The sequence below is a fragment of the Anopheles maculipalpis genome, chromosome 3RL (genome assembly GCF_943734695.1).
Source record: "Anopheles maculipalpis chromosome 3RL, idAnoMacuDA_375_x, whole genome shotgun sequence".
In the NCBI taxonomy this organism is placed as follows: domain Eukaryota; kingdom Metazoa; phylum Arthropoda; class Insecta; order Diptera; family Culicidae; genus Anopheles; species Anopheles maculipalpis.
The window spans coordinates 68,199,822-68,220,205 of NC_064872.1; the positions used below are offsets into that span (position 1 = coordinate 68,199,822).

Below are 20,384 nucleotides of genomic sequence, written 5' to 3' on the forward strand. Positions count from 1 at the left end.
CAGCTTTCTCGTCCCTTTATCGAAAGCATGCGCGTCTAGTTGAAAATTGAGAATACTATCACACACACACACACATACACACTCTCACTAACTTTCACATGTAGCTTAAAAAAAGGACGTTGCTTCGTTGATCGAAGCAATCGGTGTAAAAGTTAGTAGCAAAGTAGTCCGGAGAAGGAGTAGTAGTTCAATCTATGTTGAGTTAGACGTTCCTTATCATACACACACATACACACCCACACACAAAAGAAGACACGCACAAACACATCCACCCCGCATCATACTGATGTGGAGTGCAGATAAAATAGCGCCAAAAGAATTCAAACTCTCACCATCTCTCCATTGCATGTTAAATTGTAAAAGCATATAATATTAAAAATAACAGTAGATGAATGTTCTGTTAGTTGATTGCAAAGGTGATAGCTGCGCCATGTTTAGCATCCTTAAGGCGGTTGGTCATAAAAGAAAAAAAAACCACAGGAAAAACATGCTTTCGTATCTCTATTTTGTTAGCGTGTGTGCGTGTGTTATTTCTTTTGCGCTATAAACAACCAGGCGTCTCCATCTGGTTTTCTGGTTTTCGTCTTTTTTCCTTTTTTGTTTTCCGTACAATGTCCAACATACCCCAGCGCTACCGTTGAGACCTGAAATAGGTTTGAGCAGTGTGCATATACGTTATGCAGGCGTAAAAAAAACACAGAAAATACAATTTACACACGCTTGTTCTCATGTATGGTATGAATTGATCGCACAAAGATTAGAAATGCTTTTACTTTTATTTTATGTAGAAGTAGAAGCGAATTTAAATCTCTGTTGCTTTTAAAGCAGATAGTAGAAATAAACCCGATGATTAAGAAATTGTCCTCCACCAGGAAACTCCAGTAGATGATGATCCCCCTTCTGCTCGATGTGTCGTCTACCCTTGGTAGGACAAAGCTAGTCGGCACGAAAAAAAATGCACATCTTCGCGCGTGTTTAACCTTTGCGCGCTCACTTCTATTCTGCCGTGTACGTTGATGTGACAATAATAGGGAACATGTGATAATGTAAAACAAATAAAGCAGAAGGAAACAATTCACACATTTTGCGGAGCATTCGATCGACACTTTCCGGCACAGCCTACATAAAGGGAGAGAAATGGTATGGAATGCTACGATACAGGCAGACGCAGTAGTATAGACGTGTATAACAACCCACCGAAAGTACACATTTCCCCCAAATAGGGCTTTATTATGTACTTTACTCTGTCTTTGTGTTTTGTACTTCAATTATGATTTATTATTTTCCGTTTTCAAATTACATAATAGTTATCTGGATGATATGATCTTACTACGGTTTCAACACTGTGCTCAAGCAGATGCGTACGTACCTCCTGTTGCTACTTACAAGCACAATCTTACTATTACTACTATCACTATGGTTACAGTGACATGTGACAGATCATCGCAATGACACACACCACATGCAAAAAAACAAATGCACAAACCTCATCTAGCTGTCCTACTTTTTCTCATAAACATACCACCACACACACACTCTCTCTCTCTCGCTCGCTCAGCCTACTTTTCGGACAGCAAACTTTTACCACCTTTGTAAAGAAAACCCCAGGACGCTATACTGGAACGTATTGTTGGTTTCCAAACAAGCGGTCTAATTTTACTGCTAGTAAAAAAAATGCCACTAACTAGCGCGATTTTGCTAAACAATTAGCAAAACATTTGCACACTCACACAAACACACACTAATGCTAGATAATTGTATCGTTCTGATATGCTGGTCATATCTGGTTTTAAGCAAATGCACCGTCAAATGTGTCACCATCTACTACTACTACTGCTACTAATACTACTAGAGAAAAGAGATAGAGCAAACACATACCATTAAATGGAATACAAATGTGGAATAGAACAGGGGAGGGGATGGAACAAAATACTACATTTAAAAAGAAAATGCCGTACTGATGAACGGAATCCTTAGCCAGTGGCGTTAGATAAGCCGTTAGTAAAGTGAGTTAATAAAGCTAATAATATCCTTACAAAACAAAACAAAACAAAAAAGGAGAAAACATTGTACCAACCGGAAACCAAACCGAATCCTAACGGTCGAGCCGTTAGCGTTTTTTCCTGTCTGTTGATGTAATTGTATTATCACTAGCATTATCGAATAATTATTCGCCCAAGATGTGTAATCATCGTCATCGCCATCATCATCTGCTCTCCAGTGCTCACCGTGTTTCATTGGAAATGAATTAAACATACAAAATCATGTAGCAGAACTGATTATGTGAGATTTGGAAACGAATACAGTGTATCTCACGCGTAGCCTAAAAACAAAATGAAAGATGGTGAGAAATTTTGGAAAAACGGAGCTAAATACATACATAATGCATATATCTATCTAGCAAAACAAAAAATTGATGTGGTCTTCAATGAACGGCGTGTAAACGAAAATAAAAGAAAATAAGGAAAATTGACAAAGTCAAAGGTAAAACAAAAAACCACACACGTGCAAACTCTGCTGCTGTGCTACATTATAGAATGTGTTGTGGTATTTGAGGGAGGGAAACGAGGAATAAAAGCAAAACAAAAACTCCTTCCGTGTGTACAAGTTATTGGCAAAACTGGGAAAGTCTGATTACAACAGAGAAAAAAAAACACGTTAAAATTGCTTGCTGGCGCAACAAAAAAAATGTAAACAAACAAAAAACACAACACAAACACGCTAAAACTAAACCAAAACAGTGTAAACGAATTGTTTCCGCAAAAAATAAGTCTGTCTAAATAAAGTGTAACTAAATGAAACAGTAGTAGTGAAAAGAAAGAAGCTTGTTGGAGTTGGAGTTGAATTTGAGTTGGAAAAAAATTGTTACGAAATGAAGGAAAGCGGGAATATGTGGGAAGTGTGAATCATATGCAGTCACAATCGGGTATCCTCTTCCTATTTGAATGTATTTTAACCTGCATGGAGACTAAACGAACGACCTCGTTCGTTAGTCACCGCACCTAGGGACGGTTGGATGGAGAGAAATGTGACCTTAAAATAGAATTCTAATGCTATGTGTAGCACGTGTGTCCACAAAAATGCAACACCGATGCAGTTCCAGGCGTGGTCGTGTCGGAAGTATCTTTATGGGGGTAAATTTTTGCTTTTTATATGTAAAATTTTCCTATGATACGTTTAGATCTGTCAAATGTCATTTTGAAATCGTCTACGTCAATCAATATTCGTACTTCTAATAGAATGAACAATTCAAAACTATTGTTTATTACCTTAAAAGCGAATGATATCATGACGCAAAAACTACATCCATTTCATCTTGAACCGCTTAATGAGTTTATGAGAAAAAAAAAACTACTTTTCATTGAGCACACCATTGAGCGCGCTAATTGATGCCACATCGTGCAATTTCTGATGACGTTTGCGAGAGTATTAAATTTTAATTAAACACACGAGACATCAAACACACTAAAACCCGTCCGTGTTGCGTGAATTCCGTAAACAATCAACCCAAAAATAAACTCGATGACAAAACGCCATCATAATGCATCCACCTTGAGGATCGTATATAAACAACATTTATAGCCTCAAACAACAAAAAATCGAGGGAAAATGTGTTTGATGAGTTGGATCATCTTATTTATAGCATGCCAACGCACTGCCCGTTCGATATGTGTGTGTGCATTCCCTTCACAGGTTGTAGAAGAATCCCATTTTAATAATTTCCCGACACTAGCACACTACTAGGTCCATTCTCGGTGTGAAAGCTATTTTTGGCATGCCACTTCACACACATCCGTACCCGCACGTACAGGTGATCAACGCCACCCCCACCCACCATTACACGATCTCTCATTCATGCAGAATGTTTCTTCATGATCGTGAAAAACACAAAGAAGGTGTGCTCACGTTTTGTGTGAAAAATCTCTCTTTTTTCCACTATAACTCTCTGTCCCGCTCACGAAGAAGCCGGGAAACGCTCTCACAAGAGTTTTCTTTTTAACGTAAACAAACTGGCTGGATGGGAGAGTTGCTTTTCTCTTGCTCTCTCTCTCTCTCCCTCACGCGTTCACCATTTAGTAACGGTAATGGAAAATTTTTCCTTCCATCCAAGGAGTCCAAATGTTCTCACCTTTGTTCCAAAAATAGTGAGAGAAGTGCTACTATAAAAGTGAAAACCCGGTGCACGCAGCCCGTCAGTCAGTGTGCCAAATAGCCGGTGAACAGTGGTCCTTTTTTGTGGGTGAAAATTAAGGGAAAAAAAATCTATTTTAGGTGAACTTTCACTCGATTTCAAGTGAACCATAAAGGTTGGTGCAAAAAAAAAAGAAGAAACAGTGATAAATAAGTAAAAGATTGTGTCATTATTGCAAGTGTTTGGTTTTCTCTCCAAAGATGTCCGTCGTACCGATGCTGTTCCGTGATTGGTGGGAAGATTTCGACACACCGCTCCGTACGTCACGGCTACTAGATCAGCATTTTGGCACCGGGTTGCGGTTAGTAACGGCCACACATCGCTGTCAGTGAAGAAGTGATTGAACGATTTTCCTTGCTTTTTTTTTTATCAAACACACATACAAAACAACAGTGCGGATGATCTTTTCTCATCCTTCCCGGCACGGGCACCACTCTCTTCGCCCTCCCTACTTCGTGGTGGATACTATCGGCCATGGCGTAATACGGCCCTCACTCGGCAAGATTCTGGCTCAACGCTCAACCTCGACAAGGACCGGTTCCAGATCATTCTGGATGTGCAGCAATTTACGCCGGAAGAAATCACCGTCAAAACGAGCGACCGGTGCATTGTGGTGGAGGGCAAGCATGAGGAGAAGCAGGACGAGCATGGTTTCGTATCGCGACACTTTACACGCCGCTACATGCTACCAAGTATGCCCGCTGTTGTGCCTATATCCTGTAGGTGTATTCTTAACTTGCCTTTTTATGCTTTCCCCCCCAATGTTCAGGTGGCCACGATCCGAACGATGTTGTGTCGACGCTTTCCTCCGACGGTGTACTAACGGTGACCGCACCGAAAAAGACACTCCCAGCCCCGAACCCGGAACGTAGCGTACCGATCCAGCAGACAGGACAACCGTCCAAGGATAAGCAGGACGCACAGCCGAGTGTTGAGGGAACGAAGTAAATCCTGGAAACAACCCTTCTAACATACCCACACATACACGCATATTATACAGAAATCCCCAGCGCACCCGCGCAAGAGTATTAGATTGGATGTATTTGCTAGAGGTAGACTTCTTTGGGTGGGAGATTTATTCAACTTTCTACTTCATTACTCACTACTCTGAACTGATCGTACAATAAAAACGGAAGTTATGCTATTTTATTTATGTTAGCAAGTTTTTATTTTCGTTGCTATAAACTCCAATTTATAGAGAAAGTACATCCTAAAGTACTACTTTTGATCTAGATCGTGATCACCGGAGCGTTCTAAATTGCCGCTCAGTTGTATCAAGTGGCAGAATTACCCTCTCAGAAGCCCTAAGGGAGTGAAAATTTTAGCTCTTCCTATATCACATTAAATTTAATTCCGGTAAATGTCAGCTTGTTGCTACCCATGTGAAGCCATGTTATCGGATGTTTCGCTAGCTTTCTCTACACAAATTAGTTTAATGATGGTTGAACATGGATATCAATAAGACAAAAATGCAGAGAAGTTGTTTAACCGTTGATTAACAAAAAGATGCGCGGCCCCAAGACGGATCCAACGGTATGCCGGACGCCAGGATTGACGGAAAACTGAGCGAGTTATAGCTGATTTTCCAAGAGAATGCTGTTATTTTAATTAATGCTGCCGCAAAAAAGGATGATGGAAGAGGGGGGAGGGGGGGGCAGCTTTGAAGGTTCGGGTTGAGGTGTTCCGCAAGAAGATGCGCAGGCCCAAGGAGCATCCAAACTAGGAATGACCGAGTTATCATTGATTTTCCACGGGAATGCTGTTATTTTTCTCAATAACTGGGTGGTGAGCGGAGGGATCGAGTTGAGGTGTTCGGCAAAAAGATGCGCCGCTCCAAGACGCATCTAACGGTATGCCGGACGCCCGGATCGGACGAAGACCGAGCGTGTTATAGCTTAATTTCCACGGGAATGCTGTTATTTTCCGCAATAACTGGGCAAGGGGAGGAGGGATCGGGTTGGGGTGTTCGGCAAAAAGATGCGCCGCTCTAGGACGCATCTAACGGTATGCGGGACGCCAGGATCGAACCAGGAATGACCGAGTTATCGCCGATTTTCCATGGGAATGCTGCTGGCAGAATTTCCCGGAAGGGGGCGAGTCGGTGGAAGGGGAAACCCTTCGTTCCCTTAAAAATTGAAAAACACGTTGTAGAGGACTTTTTAAAAGATATTTTAAGAAAGAAACAAAATTGAGGATGAATTTCATAAAATCGGGAGAACACTCTAAAATTGGGCGGAAAAATATTTGTCATGACGGAAAGAAAATAATTTTCTGACCAATTTTAAAATTTCCATTTGCTACCTCCTCGCCTAGTATGCTCTCCTGTTACTTCTGCTCGAATTTTGCCGCATCGAAAACCGACCCATTTTGGCACAAAAATCCGACCCGGAGCGACTCGTAGCAACAGGAGAACATGACTTCGAAGAGGTAGCTAAAAAATTCCAAAACCAGTTTTAAAATCCAAAGTCAGTTTTAAAATCCCGATGCAAAATTTAAAGTTGAATTCCAACCTTTAAATTTCCAACCCAAATGTAACTTGGATTTCGAAAATTAAAACTGATTTTGGAATTTTTTGGTCAGTCCGAGCTACCTCTTCGAAGTCATGCTCTCCTGTTACTACGAGTCGCTTCTGGTCGGATTTTTGTGCCAAAATTGGTCGGTTTTCGATGCGGCAAAATTCGACCAGGAGTAACAGGAGAGCATACTAGGCGAGGAGGTAGCAAATGGAAATTTTAAAAGTGGTCCGAAAATTATTTTCTTTCCGACACGACAACTATTTTTCCGCCCAATTTAAGAGTGTTCTCCCGATTTTATGAAATTCATCCTTAATTTTGTTTCTTTCTTGAAATATCTTTTAAAAAGTCCTCTACAACGTGTTTTTCAATTTTCAAGGGAACGAAGGGTTTCCCCTTCCACCGATTCGCCCCCTTGCGGGAAATTCTGCCAGCAGCATTCCCATGGAAAATCGGCGATAACTCTCTCAGTCTTCGTCTGATCCTGGCTTCCGGCATACCGTTAGATGCGTCCTGGAGCGGCGCATCTTTTTGCCGAACACCTCAACCCGATCCCTCCTCTCCCCGCCCAGTTATTGCGGAAAATAACAGCATTCCCATGGAAATTCAGCTATAACTCGCTCAGTTTTCGTCCAATCCTGGCGTTCAGCATACCGTTAGATGCGTCTCAGAGCCACGCATCTTTTTGTGGAAAACCCCAACCCGATCCCTCCTCCCCTTGCCCAATTATTACAGAAAATCGGCGAAAATCGACGATAACTCGCTCAGTTTTCGTCCGATCCGGGCGTCCGGCATACCGTTAGATGCGTCTTGGAGCCGCGCATATTTTTACCGAACACCCCAACCCGATCCCTCCTCTCCCTGCCCAGTTATTGTGGAAAATAACAGCATTCCCATGGAAATTCAGCTATAACTCGCTCAGTTTTCGTCCAATCCTGGCGTTCAGCATACCGTTAGATGCGTCTCAGAGCCACGCATCTTTTTGTGGAAAACCCCAACCCGATCCCTCCTCCCCTTGCCCAATTATTACAGAAAATCGGCGAAAATCGACGATAACTCGCTCAGTTTTCGTCCGATCCGGGCGTCCGGCATACCGTTAGATGCGTCTTGGAGCCGCACATGTTTTAGCGGAACACCCCAACCCGATCCCTCCTCTCCCCGCCCAGTTATTGCGGAAAATCGGAAAAAAATTCGCGATAACTCGATAACTGGACGTCCGGCATACTGTAAGATGCGTCCTGGAGCCGCGCATTTTTTTGCGGAATATCCCATTCCGATCAGTCCCTCGCCAGGGGAGAAAGGGATATAGACAAACTGTGCCCCAGCTCCGCCCATGGGTTATTCCGCCAATGGGTGTAGCTCGGAGAGTTCATATTCACAACGGCGTATTATATTGATATTTTAGAGCCACTACTGACATACACTTTACACGATCTCTACAAATCTGACAAAAACAAACGACTCCTTCAGCAAGATCCAACAAATAAATCTACGACGAGTGCCCAACAAAAAAACTTAATTCTTCTCCACTTTATTTCACACAAAACATAACCCTTTTTCGATATCCATTCAATAATACTTTGCTAATCACTTTGGTTCAACCGGCAATTCGGGCCTTCACTTCATTTGCCATTACTCTCACTGGTTACGCTCTCCGACGTCGTCCGTACACTTTCCACCGTTCGCTCCTCAACGCGCTGTATTGGTACGGTCCGCTCGTACACCACCTCGGCAGGCGCTGGAATCAGAACCTTCTTTGGGGCCACAATCGTCAACACACCGTCAGACGATAGACTCGAGATGACGTCCTTTGGATCGTGCTCGTCTACAAGCGGAGAAGAAGAAGCAAAAGAACGGATGCGAAACGGTCAACATGCGATGTCGCTCTTCCAGCCAAAAGTTGAAGTGTTGTTTCAACATAAAACGGAATCCAAACACAACCCAACCCTTCCGCTTCTACCTCGTACGGCTCGAAGCCACTTACCCGGCAGTACGTAGCGACGGACAAAGTGGCGCGAGATGAAACCATGCTCGTCCTGCTTCTCCTCGTGCTTACCCTCGACCACGATTGAATTGTTGACCGTTTTAACGGTGATCTCATGCGGTGTGAATTGTTGCACGTCCAGATTGATCTGCAGCCGATCGGCGGGTGCCAGGGTGCCACCGTTCATCAGACTGTGGCTAAACTTGCCCACACCGAGCTCACTCCATGGGCGGCGAAAGCTGCCGAGCCGGGAAGAGCGCAAATTGGACGTATGGAAGCTGGAGGCCATCTTCTGGAGGTCCTCGGAACTGTCACAAACACACAAAGATAAAAGAAAGATAACAGGATGTGCTGAATGCTTCACGGCTCCAGGCTCTCAGTGGCTAAGTAGCAGTATAAACGCACAATATTCCGGTCGCAAACTGTTGATCGAACAAGCGCGATGTTCGGCGAGGATTCTCAAACAGATCGTCATCCCACCAGTCGCGGAAGTACATCGGTACTGAGGACATTTCGTCTAGTATTTCTACACACACACACTCACACACACACACACACCGGCACTCACTATCTCACTGAAACAAGATCACTGTCACCGTCAAGGGAACAACAGCCTAAAACGCGTTGAAACTGCCGACTGAGCCGGGTTGATGGTTCTGTGCGCGATATTTATATGACATCGGTCACTTAACACCAAGCCCCATCTTTCCTTCCCCCCCCCCCCCCCTCTCTCTATTAGATCCGTCTTTTTTCTCCCACAGTTGGCAAGCCATAATCCACCAGATGAGCAGAGCAAGATGACCGTACAAGAAGAGAATTTTAGTGTAAACGCTACCATTCATCACTGTGTTGGTATGAGAATGTGCAAGTAAGCAAACACAAAGTAACCGCTGAGATATGCAATCCCCAATCAGCCCTTCGTCTGCACTCCAAGGGTTAAGACATATTTCTTTCGAAGTAGGCACTGCTTAAGTATGTGTGTGAAGAACCCTTCTGAAGTGTCGTCATGCCGGTTTGTTTACGAAGATCTTCGTCGAAGATCAGCTGCTGCTGCTGTTGCTGCGTGAGTAAAGGAAGAGAAAGAGAGAGAGAGAAAAATCGCAAATTCATCTTTTAATTTCGCTTTTTGCCTACATCATCTGTTAAATATAAATTAATGATTAAACAACACGCTAGCAACAAATGTGTGGAGGCGATCAGGTTAATCGATCAGCACTTTAAGCGCGTGGCATTGTGTCAATTAGATGGAAAATTAATCAATTGCTCTCCCGTAACGTTCAGTAGATCGGAGCGCAAGAAGACGAGAATAATTTCTAGCATTTTCTTGTAGAATGCAATGCAAAAAAAGGCTTGCGTTTCGATGTCGATAAGCAGTTGTTTATTTCGGGCTCGTTCTTCGTTCTGTGCGGCGTGTTTGCATACAATACGCGAGACATCATAAGTGCTTCGCAACTGCTTGTCCGCCAAGCAAGCAGCGTGTGGTTCTCTGTTTGTCCAACTCATTTTACCTTTTATATTATTTATTGTTGATTTGAAATTTTATTCCCGGGTCCATCCCGACCCCGGAGCACCCACCTCCACCAGGAATAATTTTTGCTAAGGTGAGAAGATGATGCCAGATGTAATTAAAGGCAAATATTTTACCTACTAAAGAGACGCTCTTTTTGGCAGCAATCCAATCCCATAACTGACACTGGCTTATAGTTCGATTGTGTAAATAAACTTTGTTGAAGGAAGAAGGAAATTATAGCTAGTTTGTGGATACACAGTTGCCTGGAGCTTATAGAGTCAAATTATCCAGAACAAATGTGAGTTTAGGATGGGGTCTCATTGGTCAAAGGGTCTAAACTGCTTAATACGTAGTATTTCTTAACTGAATTGATTGATATTTGAAGAAAGAGAGAGAAGAATTTAGGATCTTGTGAATGCGTGAAACATATGTAAGCAGAACTATTATTTTTTATTTATTTTATTCATTTCAACGGACCGCGTGAGGCCTCTTGGAAGCGATACATCAAAACAAAACAGTTTAAAAACACGGCGCGGAACAAGTTCAGTTGGTAACGATCACAGACAACGCTTAGTTCACGGTTAATACATAAAAAAGCATCAGACACCAAAAAGGTGGTACAGCAAATCCTCTATTTCGAGCATCGATTTTGCTCAGAGCAAACTCGGCGAGGCGTATAGGCTAAGGCCAGAGAGCAACCCCGGCGAATCAATCCGGTTGTCCAGGCGTTCAGTTTGTCCAGGTTGTCCAACAAACACGCAACTGGGGTTCGTAATAGTTATGTTACACGAAGGAAGATTTCTGTGTACCAAAAACATTATTAAAGTGTGTGTCAAACTTATACAAAAATATCCTAAATATTATTCAGATTAAAGTTATCTCTTCTAGTTTTTATTTTATTTTCCAACAACAAGCATTCGTATATTTATGTTAAATTATATGTATAATCGACTTTGGATAAGTGTAGCACGAAAGAGAAAATCCGGATCGAATAATTATAAACGTTGTTGTAATAAATTCGACTTTAGCGTTAAAAACACGTCATGGAAATCATTGTAAAAAAATATTGAATAAAAGAACATAAAATTCGTAAAACTAAAATAAAATTTTAAAACACAAATGGAACGCAAAAATGTATTTTCATGACGGAATGAAAATTATTTGGTGTTCTCTTTTCAAAATTTGAATTGCTACCTCTTGGCCTGATATGCTCTCCTGTTACATGGTATCGAATTTTGCCGCTTCGAAGTTGCTTCGGTTTTGAGCTAATTTTCCTGCCAGGAGCGACTGGTCGTAACAGGAGAGCATGCATTCGAAGAGGTTACTGGTATCGTGCTTCAAATTTCCAAATTCAAGTTTCAATTCGAAATATTTCAGAAAGTTTTCAAAACTTCAAAATAGCTTTCTGCGCCCATCAATATGCAATCCGCTTTACAGATAGCTTTAGCTAGCCCTAATTTCTAAGCATTTTATGCGACGCTAAATATGCAAAACGCAATGCACTTGGCGGTGTTTTTTCTCTACCAGCTAAGAAAATTCGATGTTTTTTCGACAAAATGCTACCTCTTGCACTAGTATGCTCTCCTGTTACTCGAAATAAAATTTTAACGATCGAACATTTTTCTTATCGAAGGGAGAAAACAATTTTGCGGCAAACAAAATCGAACTTTGAAATGAAATATTGCTTTTTTTCTGTATTTGTATCGCCCTTTATTGTTCATTTATAACGCGCTGTGGAACGTCCCGACCGGGCTAAAATTCAGAGAGTTATCACAAATTTTCAGCAGAAAACACCTTTTTCGTGGAAAAACTCGGTCAGGGGTGGAGAGATCGGGATAAGGTGTTGCACAAAAAGATGCTCAGTCCAAAAGACGCATCCAACGGTGTGCATTTTGCTCCGATTGTACCAAGCCTGGGGGAGTTACCGCCGATTTTCCACTAAAAACCCCTTTCTTGTGGAATAACTGGTCAGGGGAGGAGCCGGGGGTCGCAATCCTTTTGATGTGTTCGGCAAAAAGATGCGCGGCTCCAGGACGCATCTAATGGTATGCCGGACGCCAGGATCGGACGAAAACTGAGCGAGTTATAGCTGAATTTCCACGGGAATGCTGTTATTTTCCGCAATAACTGTGCAGGATGAGGAGGGATCGGGTTAAGGTGTTTTGCAAAAAGATGCGCCGTTCCAAGACGCATCTAACGGTGTGCCGGTCGCCAGGATCGGACGAAAATTGAGCGAGTTACCGCCGATTTTCGCCGATTTTCCGCAATAACTGGGCAGGGGGAGGAGGGATCGGGTTGGAGTGTTCTGCAAAAAGTTGCGCCGCTCCAAGACGCATCTAACGGTGTGCCGGACGCCCGGATCGGACGAAGACCGAGCGAGTTATAGCTGAATTTCCACGGGAATGCTGTTATTTTCCGCAATAACTGGGCAGGGGGAGGAGGGATCGTGTTGAGGTGTTCGGCAAAAAGATGCGCCGCTCCAAGACGAATCTAACGGTATGCCGAAAGCCAGGATCGGACAAAGACTGAGCGAGTTATCGCCGATTTTCCATAGGAATGCTGCTGGCGGAATTTCCCGGAAGGGGGCGAATCGGTGGAAGGGGAAACCCTTAGTTCGCTTAAATATTTAAAAACACGTTGTAGAGGACTTTTTAAAACATATTTTATGAAAGAAACAAAATTGAGGATGACTTTTATAAAATTGGGAGAATACTCTTAAATTGGGCGGAAAAATATTTGTCATGACGGAAAGAAAATAATTTTCTGACCAATTTTAAAATTTCCATTTGCTACCTCTTCGCCTAGTATGCTCTCCTGTTACTTCTGGTCGAATTTTGCCACATCGAAAACCGACCAATTTTGGCACAAAAATCCGACCCGGAGCGACTCGTAGTAACAGGAGAGCATGACTTCGAAGAGGTAGCTCGGGCATATCAAAAAATTCCAAAATCAGTTTTAATTTTCGAAATCCAAGTTAAATTTGGGTTGGAAATTTTAAGTTTGAAATTCAACTTTAAATTTTGCATCGGGATTTTAAAACTGACTTTGGATTTTAAAACCGGATTTGGAATTTTTTGACCGGCCCGAGCTACCTCCTCGAAGTCATGTTCTCCTGTTACTACGAGTCGCTCCGGGTCGGATTTTTGGGCCAAAATTGGTCGGTTTTCGATGCGGCAAAATTCGACCAGGAGTAACAGGAGAGCATACTAGGTGAGGAGGTAGCATATGGAAATTTTAAATTGGTCAGAAAATTATTTTCTTTCCGTCATGACAAATATTTTTCCGCCCAATTTAAGAGTGTTCTCCCAATTTTATGAAATTCATCCTCAATTTTGGTTCTTTCTTGAAATATCTTTTAAAAAGTCCTCTACAACGTGTTTTTCAATATTTAAGGAAACGAAGGGCTTCCCCTTCCACCGATTCGCCCCCTTCCGGGAAATTCCGCCAGCAGCATTCCCATGGAAAATCGGCGATAACTCGGTCATTCCTGGTTCGATCCTTGTGTACGGCATACCGTTAGATGCGTCTTGGAACGTCGCATCTTTTTGCCGAACACCTCAACCCGATCCCTCCTCCCCCTGCCCAGTTATTGCGGAAAATCGGCGAAAATCGGCGGCAACTCGCTCAGTTTTGCTCCGATCCTGGCGTCCGGCACACCGTTAGATGCGTCCTGGAGCGGCGCAACTTTTTGCAGAACACTCCAACCCGATCCCTCCTCCTCCTGCCCAGTTATTGCAGAAAATCGGCGAAAATCCGCGATAACTCGCTCGGTCTTCGTCCGATCTGGGCGTCCGGCATACTGTTAGATGCGTCTTGAAACGTCGCATCTTTTTGCCGAATATCTCAACCCAATCCCTCCTCCCCCTGCCCAGTTATTGCGGAAAATAACAGCATTCCCGTGGAAATTCAGCTATAACTCGCTCGGTCTTCGTCCAATCCGGGCGTCCGGCATACTGTTAGATGCCTCTTGGAGCGGTGCATCTTTTTGCGCAGCACCTCAATCCGATCTCTCTACCCCCGCCCAGCTTTTGCGAAAAATCGGCAAAAATCGGCGATAACTCGCTCAGTTTTGGTCCGATCCTGGCCTCCGGCATACCGTTGGATGCGTCTTTCTACCGCACATGTTTTTTGTTGAACATCCCCCCTCAATTCCTACACAGATCAGGGCGTGCTGTATACCGTTGGATACGTGGGAACATGGCACAGGGAGGAAAGTGTTTTTCCGCAATAACTAAGTGAAAGCTAGAATGCTGCTGGCGGAATTTTCCGGGAGTTTTTAGAAACCCGCTTGGTTATAAATCCGATTACATGAGCACCAAAAATTGGACACTTATCGAACTACGATGTAATGTAATACAGGGCCCCATTTTCCATCTCGCTTTGGTCCACAGGACGCTTATGCAAACGGTAGTCAAAGCGGTAGTGGAGTCGAGCCTGGTAGAGATCGGCTGAGATAGAGAAAGCTGGCTGTATGTCATCACGACATCCTCTACCGTAAGAATGAGAATCCTATACTCAATCCTTATCAATCTTGAACCTGTATATCTTTATTAGTTAGAGCAAGCCAAGTCTACGATCATTCTAATTTAGTTTCTTTTGTATAGAGGCTATGGGCCTTTGAAATATTATTTTTGTCTTAGATTTTTGCCCAATATTAAAAATACCTTCTGACCACTCTTTGACAAGCTTTTTCTTCTTGGGATATTGCTTGAATCAATTTGCAAAAACTGTATAAGGTCAATCAAGGCATTAAACACTATGGCAAACGCGTGTATGCTATCGATTCACTAATTTAATGCTAGAAATAGCTTAGTATGATTCTACATAGATGAGTCTCACCTTCCCTTTTTCTAGCTTTATTGTAGAGGAAACTCGCCCAGATTCTGCATGCCGGTTCCAGATTACAAGCTAATCGCGCACCAGCACCGAACAATCCAACGACTGTTTATTGAAGTCACCGATCGTACAAACGCACCACGCCCTTCGCACAAACACACAAGCCCCGACCAGCACAACAGCTGACCGCTACGCGCAGATGCTCCCATGTATGGTAATTATTACACTACGCAACCAATGCCTCATGCCTCCTTTCCCGCCTCACAATGAAATCTCACAGCTCCACAAAATAAAACCACGTGTCCGCAAGCTAATCAACCGACGACCGGCGATCCACTGTTCACAAACAAAACGCAGTCCACCCACACACAACATTCACCCACACCGAACCAGTGCATGTTGGTATGGCGCGCGAAATAACAATACCATACAAAGCGTTACACCACGGAACCGGAGCGGCGTTCGCTTCCGAGCCCGGTAATTGCGGAAATGCGAGCAAACACACGGGTAAATTTGCGATTCCTACCTGTTCCCCACGGGGGACTATTGATTGCGAGCCTTTTTTTTTTTTTCGTTGATCGAGTGCGTCGAAGATCGAACAGCCCTTCCAGAGTAGATCATGTCGCATAACCTTGAGTGGTCGTTTGATTCTAAAAAAAAATGTTTGGCACCATATATCTCGTGCCAGAGTGTGTGTGTGTGTGCGAATGTCAACTTCACGCTTGATTGGTTCACCTCAGGAGAGGAGGACGGGGAAAACGGGAAGGAAAAGGGAAGCCATTGTTACGATACGGGTGGTAGCATTCCAATGCTTCCCGGAGCGGGAGCAGTAAGAAGAATCGATTGAGATACGCATGGATTTTGATACACCGGAGTACTGTAAATTATTGTTTAACAGCTCTACTTTATACTATAAGGTTTTAGTTATCGAATTTTCTCTTAGTCTGTAATAGATTAATAATCCAATTTTCCACTAGATGGCGCCACTCAAAAAAGAAAGATGTCAATTTAGTAGCCCAAAAATTCTAGTTCGTCCTGTAAAATCTCTCCCGTTTTGTATAAATAAATTAAGGTTCAACCAATAACGCAACATACTGTAAACAAATTAAGCCCTAATCAAGCTCCCCATATGCTCCCTTCACGATGCAAACCACCCGATCAATCAATATCGAACCAAAAAAGCACCCGTTCTAATGCTCCACAACCAAGACAACTACCAGCAGGTATTGTGTTCCGAGCTCACCTTAAACGTTGGTATTCTACACCATCACCACCCTTACCTGGACCCTTCCCAACATGGTCTATATATTATACACTTCGCTTCGAGCCGCTGTAATCGCGAAAAAGAGCGCCCAAGCTAAAAGTCACCCGTTCGATGGCGATGGCAACATCAACAACCCTTGCGGCTCCCAACCCCCTTTTACATACAGTCCCTCCCCGCTGTTTGCATCGACCATACAAGGGCTACGACAAGCACGCAAACCTGCAGCGAACCAGCGGGCGGGCGAGCGGGCGTGCAAAAATCAAAACAAAATTCAAATCCATCCGCCACGAGCCATCATAGTCTCGCGGATGCGCTCGTTGGAAGCGGTTCAACTTTTCTGTTCAACCCCTACTCGGTAGAGTGTCCGTTTCGCACACCCTCAGAGTCAAAGACCCTGCTTAGTGAGCGTGAGCAGCGGGATTCATTCTAATCAAGCGTCACCAGCGTCTCGTCGTATCGTCGGCCGCCACTTTCGCTGCCAAAAAGCTGCCAAAACGCTGCTGTCTGTCGTGTCCTCGTAGGGTGGGTGAAAGTGATTACGGTTTGGCCATCGCTAGCTAGAAGTCCTCAGTATCGATAGGTACGTCTCGCTGTGCAGGTGAACTTCTTAACTTCCGAGCATTCGGATCTGATCCAGGGATCGAACCTTTCCATTAAGGTAAGAAACGTGATGGCGCAGTGAAGAAGTGTATCCCGCGAGAGAAGACGGTAATCAAAGCCGTTTGGAATTTATCCAAATCACGTGCATTAAGTGTACGCTGTGTATTAAAAGCAGATGGTTGGATGATTATCAAGCAAGAAAGCCAGGCCATTCGATTTTTCACTCTTTCATCGAATTTGAAAAGGAATTTTTCAAAGTTAAGGTTAGGATTTTTTTAATAATTGACACTTGCACTTGTAACTGGTTCCCTCCCAAGAAGGTCAGCCTTCGTCCCGGTTAATATTCCCCTATCGGTGTTCCTATTTTCGCAAGTGCAAGTCCAAGTGCGCGGATTTGCGAATCATTTCTGGCCTCACCGGCTGACATCGAGTCCTTCGAGGGACAACCATTTTTATTAACCCTCCCCCAAACAAACAAAAAATGAGGGGCTTGTGCGAATCGAAGGGCAACCCGTCGCCAACCAACCACCACCAAAGAACCAACCACCAAAGAACGATAGTGGGACGAGAGAGAGAGCAAAAAAAAAAAAAGGTCAATCCCATGGACCCGATTCGTCTGAAACGGTTTCGCCCCTTTTTGGCCGCTATTTATAATCGGCCTAATCCACCGTGACAGTGTTAAATCAATAAATTGCACTATCAGCTCGCGGGCCGCGCACCAAACGTTCGGTCGCATAGTTTATTTCACTCGGGATGCCTGCTTGGGTTGTGCAAAAATGTGCCCTTCAGCCGTTCACCCAAACGTTTTGCATCTTTTATCATTTCTGCGAATGCTTTTTTTTCTTCTTTCCTCCTCCAAAGCCGATTGCAGGGGGAAAACAATTCTTAACGGAACATTCTTTCTGTCTTCCTTAGCGCTAACCTCGACCTTACCACGATGTCGCTCGTTCCGGTACAGTACCGTACGTGGTGGGACGACTGGGACCTACCACTGTACACGCGCGTCCTCGAGAAGTCGATCACGCAGGAGGTGCTCGGGTCGGACGACTTTTGGCGCGTGCCACCGCTCGCACCACTGCGCTGGTCCAGCCTGTATCGGCCCTGGCGCTACTTTAGCCTACGGGATGTCGGTGCAAAGGTGGACACGGACCGTGATCGGTTCCAGATCGAGATCGATGTGCATCAGTTTTTGCCGCACGAGGTAACGGTACGCCGCACGGACAAGTACGTCACGATCGAGGGCAAACATGAGGAGAAGCGGGACGAGCAGGGCTATGTGGCGCGTCAGTTCTCCCGTCGCTATCTCGTACCGAGTAAGTGATCGTCCCAATCGGGGGGTTTTTTTTTCGGGCACTCGTCTTTTGCTTGCTGGCACCGATCATCATTGTTATTGCAACCCGTTCCCATTAGTAGCACCCCGTTCTCACCTGAGATGAAAGGGATATTTCTGGCAACGAAGGGTCATGCCTGCAAACCCCTAGGGATTCGCCATTTAATGATTCATCCTCACTGTCACTGTCTGGCGCGTACTTCACCATTCGCTCGAATTGCACAATCCCTTATGTCGGCTGTATGTAGTCCTCCGAGTATTAGTCACACGCGACCGCATTTGTTGTCGTCTACCCCATTGCGGGAGTAGTAGTTGTGGTTAATTTCGGTACGGGGACGGGTTTCGACAGCCACCTCACTCACCTGCATACAAAAGTGCCGCCCTCATCGTGCACGATTGATTTCACGGGGTAAGTCATTCGATTATGTCAACAAATATCGGGGTCTAGAATAGAATGGAAGCATGCGAAACCTTGATGCTAAATTAATCCTAGAACGAAATGGGGACCGTATTAATACTTCTGTTTAGTCATACGATGTCAAACAAAGGATTCGTGGTTGTCCTTTTTCACAATAAGCTTCATTAACTGGTGATTGATCTAGCACACATCTCGATGTATGCAATCAGCACAACATTACGCCTGTTGGCATGCAATACGCATTACGCTTCAAATCTAAGCAACCGTTTCTCCCCTTCCCTACACACAGTTGGCTATGACGCGAACCTGATCGTCTCGTCGCTCTCGTCCGACGGCATCCTGACCGTTACAGCGCCAAGGATCGGTCTGCCGGCCCCGAAAGTCGAAAAGTACGTCCCGATCTGGCACACCGGTAAACCGGCCATCGAGGATAAGAAGTAATTGCACCTAAGCACACGAACGCACACAGAAGCCAACGAATCGGGTTACTCCGAGGGGGTGGAATATGGACGCTGCCGGAAGCATCAACCTGTCACCTATTTCTTCTTACTAGCTCTCATACTCTATCTCGCTTTGGGTGTGCTTCCGGCCTTTTAAAACGTAACAAAAACATACTACAAAACTGCCAGCGTCGAAGCGATTTCATCGTTCCACCACCGATTCAAATCCCGTTCGCGAGCTCCCGCTTATACTCGATTATTGTTGATCGCTTTTGTTTTTCTTTCTTTCTTTCTGTTTCGTTTTTCTTCTTTTTTTTTCTTCTTTTCGGTTGTTTTCTTTCCATTTTCCTCACTATTATCTCTTCAGTTCGCGGCGCTGCTTGACGTACTACAAGTAACCGTTACGAACATGTTTCAAAAGCGATCGCTGTTGTTTGCTCCAACCCACCCTTCTTCAATGTTGTGGCTTGCGTTGCACGTCGTGCAGCGCGATGCACGAGTCTTCTAAATACACCTGCCGAATGTGTGCTGCACGTTGTAAATCGGTTTTGTTTGCGTGAAACGCAACTCTCCTGCTGGAAAGGCCGGTTAAGCGAGGAAATGGGCATTGCCTATCTTTAGGCGCTACCACATTTGGAAACGATTTCAAATGCGTTAACCCGCTTTTCCGCCGAGAGAAAAAATAATAATATCTGCACAAAAAAAAACACACACAATACTCGCGCACACCCAGCAGCACATGTTCTAATCGAAGATGCTCGAAAACTGCATCGCCTAACCCCGCGAATTTATTTAATAAGCCGCGCAGCATACCAACTAAAAATGTGATTCATTAGCAAAATGTTACCAGTGTTGTTGTTTGTTACAAAGAAAAACACAAAATCTTCAAAAGAGTAGTTTAACCCTTTAAAAAGAAAATAATACACCTAATATCTAGTCTTCGTATTTTGATTCGATTGTGCAATCCACAATGCCCAGTACTAGTCTAGTTTTTGCGTATAACAACGTCCACAGAATGATGAACTAATTCCAATAAAAAAAAGAAAGAAAACCAAAAAACCAACAACCAAAAATTGTATTCTCATTTCGAACGCACTGTAAGTTTGTTTGCTGTTCGTTCGATTGATTCCGAAATTGATGGAAATTAATACGAAAAAAAAGGGACAAAAAGGACGATGGACAGATTGATGTAGAAACAGGTGCGGCAACATCGCGTGCCATTCGATCAAGAGCTCTCCAAAAAGACTTCCCAAACGAAAAAAGAGTAGCTGCTTAGGTAGCTTTAAAGCATATTATC

At 44.0% G+C, this 20,384-nt stretch overlaps 4 protein-coding genes across 5 annotated transcripts in view; 3 read left to right on the forward strand and 1 right to left on the reverse strand.

Annotated features, from left to right (window-relative positions):
• Positions 1-5,143, forward strand: part of LOC126563070 (protein lethal(2)essential for life-like) — a 566,897-nt gene extending 561,754 nt beyond the window's left edge. The window contains exons 2-4 of the mRNA XM_050219680.1: positions 4,372-4,493; positions 4,586-4,884; positions 4,962-5,143. Of these exons, the coding sequence (XP_050075637.1) occupies positions 4,393-4,493; positions 4,586-4,884; positions 4,962-5,140 (579 nt within the window). The 5' untranslated portion in view covers positions 4,372-4,392 and the 3' untranslated portion in view covers positions 5,141-5,143. The remainder of the gene's footprint in view (positions 1-4,371; positions 4,494-4,585; positions 4,885-4,961) is intronic.
• The window catches only part of LOC126562737 (F-actin-capping protein subunit alpha), a 172,348-nt gene that overhangs the window by 48,945 nt on the left and 103,019 nt on the right, over positions 1-20,384 (forward strand). The gene's annotated exons all lie outside the window — the stretch shown is intronic.
• LOC126563018 (protein lethal(2)essential for life-like) lies at positions 8,328-9,204 on the reverse strand. The gene is made up of 3 exons (XM_050219626.1): positions 9,095-9,204; positions 8,690-8,997; positions 8,328-8,530 (listed from the first exon to the last, which is right to left on the reverse strand). The coding sequence occupies exons 1-3, from the start codon at positions 9,199-9,201 to the stop codon at positions 8,328-8,330; spliced, it is 618 nt and encodes a 205-aa protein (XP_050075583.1). The 5' UTR covers positions 9,202-9,204.
• Positions 17,823-19,492, forward strand: LOC126563098 (protein lethal(2)essential for life-like). Of its 2 annotated transcripts, none has more exons than XM_050219712.1 (3): positions 17,823-18,212; positions 18,937-19,084; positions 19,455-19,492. In XM_050219712.1, the coding sequence occupies exons 1-3, from the start codon at positions 17,837-17,839 to the stop codon at positions 19,483-19,485; spliced, it is 555 nt and encodes a 184-aa protein (XP_050075669.1). In that variant the 5' UTR covers positions 17,823-17,836; the 3' UTR covers positions 19,486-19,492. The 2 variants fall into 2 exon arrangements, with proteins under 2 accessions (XP_050075669.1, XP_050075671.1); XM_050219714.1 differs by having other exon boundaries at positions 18,937-19,036; positions 19,455-19,491.